This window comes from Salvelinus alpinus, chromosome 1, assembly GCF_045679555.1.
Source record: "Salvelinus alpinus chromosome 1, SLU_Salpinus.1, whole genome shotgun sequence".
NCBI classification, from domain to species: domain Eukaryota; kingdom Metazoa; phylum Chordata; class Actinopteri; order Salmoniformes; family Salmonidae; genus Salvelinus; species Salvelinus alpinus.
Genome location: NC_092086.1, coordinates 22,648,311 through 22,657,092, shown reverse-complemented (window position 1 = coordinate 22,657,092; position 8,782 = coordinate 22,648,311). Strand labels below are relative to the sequence as shown.

The window sequence follows — 8,782 nt, the reverse complement described above, 5'->3', positions numbered from 1 at the left end:
CAGGCAGGCCCAAACTCCATCCCACCAAAACAGACTGTTTCTCAACCAAGAATATCACCAGGCAGGCCCAAACTCCATCCCACCAAAACAGACTGTTTCTCAACCAAGAATATCACCAGGCAGGCCCAAACTCCATCCCACCAAAACAGACTGTTTCTCAACCAAGAATATCACCAGGCAGGCCCAAACTCCATCCCACCAAAACAGACTGTTTCTCAACCAAGAATATCACCAGGCAGGCCCAAACTCCATCCCACCAAAACAGACTGTTTCTCAACCAAGAATATCACCAGGCAGGCCCAAACTCCATCCCACCAAAACAGACTGTTTCTCAACCAAGAATATCACCAGGCAGGCCCAAACTCCATCCCACCAAAACAGACTGTTTCTCAACCAAGAATATCACCAGTCAGGCCCAAACTCCATCCCACCAAAACAGACTGTTTCTCAACCAAGAATATCACCAGGCAGGCCCAAACTCCATCCCACCAAAACAGACGGTTTCTCAACCAAGAATATCACCAGGCAGGCCCAAACTCCATCCCACCAAAACAGACTGTTTCTCAACCAAGAATATCACCAGTCAGGCCCAAACTCCATCCCACCAAAACAGACTGTTTCTCAACCAAGAATATCACCAGGCAGGCCCAAACTCCATCCCACCAAAACAGACTGTTTCTCAACCAAGAATATCACCAGGCAGGCCCAAACTCCATCCCACCAAAACAGACTGTTTCTCAACCAAGAATATCACCAGGCAGGCCCAAACTCCATCCCACCAAAACAGACTGTTTCTCAACCAAGAATATCACCAGGCAGGCCCAAACTCCATCCCACCAAAACAGACTGTTTTTCAACCAAGAATATCACCAGGCAGGCCCAAACTCCATCCCACCAAAACAGACTGTTTCTCAACCAAGAATATCACCAGGCAGGCCCAAACTCCATCCCACCAAAACAGACTGTTTCTCAACCAAGAATATCACCAGGCAGGCCCAAACTCCATCCCACCAAAACAGACTGTTTCTCAACCAAGAATATCACCAGGCAGGCCCAAACTCCATCCCACCAAAACAGACTGTTTCTCAACCAAGAATATCACCAGGCAGGCCCAAACTCCATCCCACCAAAACAGACTGTTTCTCAACCAAGAATATCACCAGGCAGGCCCAAACTCCATCCCACCAAAACAGACTGTTTCTCAACCAAGAATATCACCAGGCAGGCCCAAACTCCATCCCACCAAAACAGACTGTTTCTCAACCAAGAATATCACCAGGCAGGCCCAAACTCCATCCCACCAAAACAGACTGTTTCTCAACCAAGAATATCACCAGGCAGGCCCAAACTCCATCCCACCAAAACAGACTGTTTCTCAACCAAGAATATCACCAGGCAGGCCCAAACTCCATCCCACCAAAACAGACTGTTTCTCAACCAAGAATATCACCAGGCAGGCCCAAACTCCATCCCACCAAAACAGACTGTTTCTCAACCAAGAATATCACCAGGCAGGCCCAAACTCCATCCCACCAAAACAGACTGTTTCTCAACCAAGAATATCACCAGGCAGGCCCAAACTCCATCCCACCAAAACAGACTGTTTCTCAACCAAGAATATCACCAGGCAGGCCCAAACTCCATCCCACCAAAACAGACTGTTTCTCAACCAAGAATATCACCAGGCAGGCCCAAACTCCATCCCACCAAAACAGACTGTTTCTCAACCAAGAATATCACCAGGCAGGCCCAAACTCCATCCCACCAAAACAGACTGTTTCTCAACCAAGAATATCACCAGGCAGGCCCAAACTCCATCCCACCAAAACAGACTGTTTCTCAACCAAGAATATCACCAGGCAGGCCCAAACTCCATCCCACCAAAACAGACTGTTTCTCAACCAAGAATATCACCAGGCAGGCCCAAACTCCATCCCACCAAAACAGACTGTTTCTCAACCAAGAATATCACCAGGCAGGCCCAAACTCCATCCCACCAAAACAGACTGTTTTTCAACCAAGAATATCACCAGGCAGGCCCAAACTCCATCCCACCAAAACAGACTGTTTCTCAACCAAGAATATCACCAGGCAGGCCCAAACTCCATCCCACCAAAACAGACTGTTTCTCAACCAAGAATATCACCAGGCAGGCCCAAACTCCATCCCACCAAAACAGACTGTTTCTCAACCAAGAATATCACCAGGCAGGCCCAAACTCCATCCCACCAAAACAGACTGTTTCTCAACCAAGAATATCACCAGGCAGGCCCAAACTCCATCCCACCAAAACAGACTGTTTCTCAACCAAGAATATCACCAGGCAGGCCCAAACTCCATCCCACCAAAACAGACTGTTTCTCAACCAAGAATATCACCAGGCAGGCCCAAACTCCATCCCACCAAAACAGACTGTTTCTCAACCAAGAATATCACCAGGCAGGCCCAAACTCCATCCCACCAAAACAGACTGTTTCTCAACCAAGAATATCACCAGGCAGGCCCAAACTCCATCCCACCAAAACAGACTGTTTCTCAACCAAGAATATCACCAGGCAGGCCCAAACTCCATCCCACCAAAACAGACTGTTTCTCAACCAAGAATATCACCAGGCAGGCCCAAACTCCATCCCACCAAAACAGACGGTTTCTCAACCAAGAATATCACCAGGCAGGCCCAAACTCCATCCCACCAAAACAGACGGTTTCTCAACCAAGAATATCACCAGGCAGGCCCAAACTCCATCCCACCAAAACAGACGGTTTCTCAACCAAGAATATCACCAGGCAGGCCCAAACTCCATCCCACCAAAACAGACGGTTTCTCAACCAAGAATATCACCAGGCAGGCCCAAACTCCATCCCACCAAAACAGACTGTTTCTCAACCAAGAATATCACCAGGCAGGCCCAAACTCCATCCCACCAAAACAGACTGTTTCTCAACCAAGAATATCACCAGGCAGGCCCAAACTCCATCCCACCAAAACAGACTGTTTCTCAACCAAGAATATCACCAGGCAGGCCCAAACTCCATCCCACCAAAACAGACTGTTTCTCAACCAAGAATATCACCAGGCAGGCCCAAACTCCATCCCACCAAAACAGACTGTTTCTCAACCAAGAATATCACCAGGCAGGCCCAAACTCCATCCCACCAAAACAGACTGTTTCTCAACCAAGAATATCACCAGGCAGGCCCAAACTCCATCCCACCAAAACAGACTGTTTCTCAACCAAGAATATCACCAGGCAGGCCCAAACTCCATCCCACCAAAACAGACTGTTTCTCAACCAAGAATATCACCAGGCAGGCCCAAACTCCATCCCACCAAAACAGACTGTTTCTCAACCAAGAATATCACCAGGCAGGCCCAAACTCCATCCCACCAAAACAGACTGTTTCTCAACCAAGAATATCACCAGGCAGGCCCAAACTCCATCCCACCAAAACAGACTGTTTCTCAACCAAGAATATCACCAGGCAGGCCCGAACTCCATCCCACCAAAACAGACTGTTTCTCAACCAAGAATATCACCAGGCAGGCCCAAACTCCATCCCACCAAAACAGACTGTTTCTCAACCAAGAATATCACCAGGCAGGCCCAAACTCCATCCCACCAAAACAGACTGTTTCTCAACCAAGAATATCACCAGGCAGGCCCAAACTCCATCCCACCAAAACAGACTGTTTCTCAACCAAGAATATCACCAGGCAGGCCCAAACTCCATCCCACCAAAACAGACTGTTTCTCAACCAAGAATATCACCAGGCAGGCCCAAACTCCATCCCACCAAAACAGACTGTTTCTCAACCAAGAATATCACCAGGCAGGCCCAAACTCCATCCCACCAAAACAGACTGTTTCTCAACCAAGAATATCACCAGGCAGGCCCAAACTCCATCCCACCAAAACAGACTGTTTCTCAACCAAGAATATCACCAGGCAGGCCCAAACTCCATCCCACCAAAACAGACGGTTTCTCAACCAAGAATATCACCAGGCAGGCCCAAACTCCATCCCACCAAAACAGACGGTTTCTCAACCAAGAATATCACCAGGCAGGCCCAAACTCCATCCCACCAAAACAGACGGTTTCTCAACCAAGAATATCACCAGGCAGGCCCAAACTCCATCCCACCAAAACAGACGGTTTCTCAACCAAGAATATCACCAGGCAGGCCCAAACTCCATCCCACCAAAACAGACGGTTTCTCAACCAAGAATATCACCAGGCAGGCCCAAACTCCATCCCACCAAAACAGACGGTTTCTCAACCAAGAATATCACCAGGCAGGCCCAAACTCCATCCCACCAAAACAGACTGTTTCTCAACCAAGAATATCACCAGGCAGGCCCAAACTCCATCCCACCAAAACAGACTGTTTCTCAACCAAGAATATCACCAGGCAGGCCCAAACTCCATCCCACCAAAACAGACGGTTTCTCAACCAAGAATATCACCAGGCAGGCCCAAACTCCATCCCACCAAAACAGACGGTTTCTCAACCAAGAATATCACCAGGCAGGCCCAAACTCCATCCCACCAAAACAGACTGTTTCTCAACCAAGAATATCACCAGGCAGGCCCAAACTCCATCCCACCAAAACAGACTGTTTCTCAACCAAGAATATCACCAGGCAGGCCCAAACTCCATCCCACCAAAACAGACTGTTTCTCAACCAAGAATATCACCAGGCAGGCCCAAACTCCATCCCACCAAAACAGACGGTTTCTCAACCAAGAATATCACCAGGCAGGCCCAAACTCCATCCCACCAAAACAGACTGTTTCTCAACCAAGAATATCACCAGGCAGGCCCAAACTCCATCCCACCAAAACAGACGGTTTCTCAACCAAGAATATCACCAGGCAGGCCCAAACTCCATCCCACCAAAACAGACTGTTTCTCAACCAAGAATATCACCAGGCAGGCCCAAACTCCATCCCACCAAAACAGACTGTTTCTCAACCAAGAATATCACCAGGCAGGCCCAAACTCCATCCCACCAAAACAGACTGTTTCTCAACCAAGAATATCACCAGGCAGGCCCAAACTCCATCCCACCAAAACAGACTGTTTCTCAACCAAGAATATCACCAGGCAGGCCCAAACTCCATCCCACCAAAACAGACTGTTTCTCAACCAAGAATATCACCAGGCAGGCCCAAACTCCATCCCACCAAAACAGACTGTTTCTCAACCAAGAATATCACCAGGCAGGCCCAAACTCCATCCCACCAAAACAGACTGTTTCTCAACCAAGAATATCACCAGGCAGGCCCAAACTCCATCCCACCAAAACAGACTGTTTCTCAACCAAGAATATCACCAGGCAGGCCCAAACTCCATCCCACCAAAACAGACTGTTTCTCAACCAAGAATATCACCAGGCAGGCCCAAACTCCATCCCACCAAAACAGACGGTTTCTCAACCAAGAATATCACCAGGCAGGCCCAAACTCCATCCCACCAAAACAGACGGTTTCTCAACCAAGAATATCACCAGGCAGGCCCAAACTCCATCCCACCAAAACAGACGGTTTCTCAACCAAGAATATCACCAGGCAGGCCCAAACTCCATCCCACCAAAACAGACGGTTTCTCAACCAAGAATATCACCAGGCAGGCCCAAACTCCATCCCACCAAAACAGACGGTTTCTCAACCAAGAATATCACCAGGCAGGCCCAAACTCCATCCCACCAAAACAGACGGTTTCTCAACCAAGAATATCACCAGGCAGGCCCAAACTCCATCCCACCAAAACAGACGGTTTCTCAACCAAGAATATCACCAGGCAGGCCCAAACTCCATCCCACCAAAACAGACGGTTTCTCAACCAAGAATATCACCAGGCAGGCCCAAACTCCATCCCACCAAAACAGACTGTTTCTCAACCAAGAATATCACCAGGCAGGCCCAAACTCCATCCCACCAAAACAGACGGTTTCTCAACCAAGAATATCACCAGGCAGGCCCAAACTCCATCCCACCAAAACAGACGGTTTCTCAACCAAGAATATCACCAGGCAGGCCCAAACTCCATCCCACCAAAACAGACTGTTTCTCAACCAAGAATATCACCAGGCAGGCCCAAACTGCATCCCACCAAAACAGACTGTTTCTCAACCAAGAATATCACCAGGCAGGCCCAAACTCCATCCCACCAAAACAGACTGTTTCTCAACCAAGAATATCACCAGGCAGGCCCAAACTCCATCCCACCAAAACAGACGGTTTCTCAACCAAGAATATCACCAGGCAGGCCCAAAACTCCATCCCACCAAAACAGACGGTTTCTCAACCAAGAATATCACCAGGCAGGCCCAAACTCCATCCCACCAAAACAGACTGTTTCTCAACCAAGAATATCACCAGGCAGGCCCAAACTCCATCCCACCAAAACAGACTGTTTCTCAACCAAGAATATCACCAGGCAGGCCCAAACTCCATCCCACCAAAACAGACGGTTTCTCAACCAAGAATATCACCAGGCAGGCCCAAACTCCATCCCACCAAAACAGACGGTTTCTCAACCAAGAATATCACCAGGCAGGCCCAAACTCCATCCCACCAAAACAGACGGTTTCTCAACCAAGAATATCACCAGGCAGGCCCAAACTCCATCCCACCAAAACAGACGGTTTCTCAACCAAGAATATCACCAGGCAGGCCCAAACTCCATCAGGCCAAAACTCCATCCCACCAAAACAGACGGTTTCTCAACCAAGAATATCACCAGGCAGGCCCAAACTCCATCCCACCAAAACAGACTGTTTCTCAACCAAGAATATCACCAGGCAGGCCCAAACTCCATCCCACCAAAACAGACGGCAGTCTTACACTAAAAGGCCATTATCATCATTTTCACAATTTCACAGTATTGTTGTAACCTCATAGTGTGAAATGATATAGATGACACAGTAAAATCAGGTTCTTGACAGCACAGGGCCTTTAACACTGAAGGATGATAAACTAAATGATGGACAGTAAAAATCAACTGATCAACTATATTCACAATCTCAGTAGGAAGAAAGTATGAAAATGGATGCACTCACCACTGTGTGTCGCTCTGGATAAGAACGTCGGCTAAATGACTCAAATGTAAAAACATGTCAACTCAACAGTTCTCCAACCAACCAGCATCCCTGTCATCCCGTCCAACCAACCAGCATCCCTGTCATCCCGTCCAACCAACCAGCATCCCTGTCATCCCGTCCAACCAACCAGCATCCCTGTCATCCCGTCCAACCAACCAGCATCCCTGTCATCCCGTCCAACCAACCAGCACACCTGTCATCCCGTCCAACCCAGCACCATCCCTGTCATCCCGTCCAACCAACCAGCATCCCTGTCATCCCGTCCAACCAACCAGCATCCCTGTCATCCCGTCCAACCAACCAGCAACCCTGTCATCCCGTCCAACCAACCAGCATCCCTGTCATCCCGTCCAACCAACCAGCACACCTGTCATCCCGTCCAACCCAGCACCATCCCTGTCATCCCGTCCAACCAACCAGCATCCCTGTCATCCCGTCCAACCAACCACCATCCCTGTCATCCCGTCCAACCCAGCACCATCCCTGTCATCCCGTCCAACCAACCAGCATCCCTGTCATCCCGTCCAACCAACCAGCATCCCTGTCATCCCGTCCAACCAACCAGCATCCCTGTCATCCCGTCCAACCAACCAGCACACCTGTCATCCCGTCCAACCCAGCACCATCCCTGTCATCCCGTCCAACCAACCAGCATCCCTGTCATCCCGTCCAACCAACCAGCATCCCTGTCATCCCGTCCAACCAACCAGCAACCCTGTCATCCCGTCCAACCAACCAGCATCCCTGTCATCCCGTCCAACCAACCAGCACACCTGTCATCCCGTCCAACCCAGCACCATCCCTGTCATCCCGTCCAACCAACCAGCATCCCTGTCATCCCGTCCAACCCAGCACCATCCCTGTCATCCCGTCCAACCCAGCACCATCCCTGTCATCCCGTCCAACCAACCAGCATCCCTGTCATCCCGTCCAACCCAGCACCATCCCTGTCATCCCGTCCAACCCAGCACCATCCCTGTCATCCCGTCCAACCCAGCACCATCCCTGTCATCCCGTCCAACCCAGCCATCGCAGACATATTATGCCAATGTTGTCATCAAAATGGTGCCGTCTATGAAAGATGGCTGATTCACTGTGTATGTAATGTGGGAGCAACTTGTTGATGCTCTGCTGATCACCAAGACCATCACTTCAAACCAAACCATCAAACCACTTGTTCCATCATCCACCACTAGAAAGGCTATCGTCACTCACTAATTCCTCTCTGAGATGTTTACTTTGACAATTCATCGACGTATGTCCTTAACCAAATCGTTCTTCATTTGAGATATCCACAACTCAGGTCTCCCTCCTGTTTGTATGTATGTCTCTCTCTCTCTCTGTGTATGTCTCTCTCTCTCTCTCTCTCTCTCTCTCTCTCTCTCTCTCTCTCTCTCTCTCTCTCTCTCTCTCTCTCTCTCTCTCTCTCTCTCTCTCTCTCTCTCTCTCTCTCTCTCTCTCTCTCTCTCTCTCTCTCTCTCTCTGTGTGTTCGTCAGAGTTCCATATGGAGGGGTTCGGCATGTTTTGATTTAAAAGACGGTACCATTTCCCCCCTAACCTCACAGAAGATGTAATAAGTAAGGGGGTCTGTCTGAACATTTGTGCTCCGTTCTATTCTCTTTATTAGTTGCTCCACATAATCCCATCAGTGTGCAGCATGTCTCTGCTGAGGGCT

General features: G+C 49.3%; 1 protein-coding gene across 1 annotated transcript; it reads left to right on the top strand.

The window, feature by feature from the left end:
* The first annotated feature begins 7,118 nt into the window (after window positions 1-7,118).
* Window positions 7,119-8,195, top strand: LOC139580820 (uncharacterized). Its single transcript, XM_071410292.1, has one exon. It carries the CDS (start codon window positions 7,119-7,121, stop codon window positions 8,193-8,195), a length of 1,077 nt encoding a protein of 358 aa, XP_071266393.1.
* Window positions 8,196-8,782: the final 587 nt, after the last annotated feature.

Bases quoted from the DNA above. Each gene is read 5' to 3' on its own strand.
- LOC139580820 (XM_071410292.1), top strand. From the start codon at position 7,119: ATGTCAACTCAACAGTTCTCCAACCAACCAGCATCCCTGTCATCCCGT.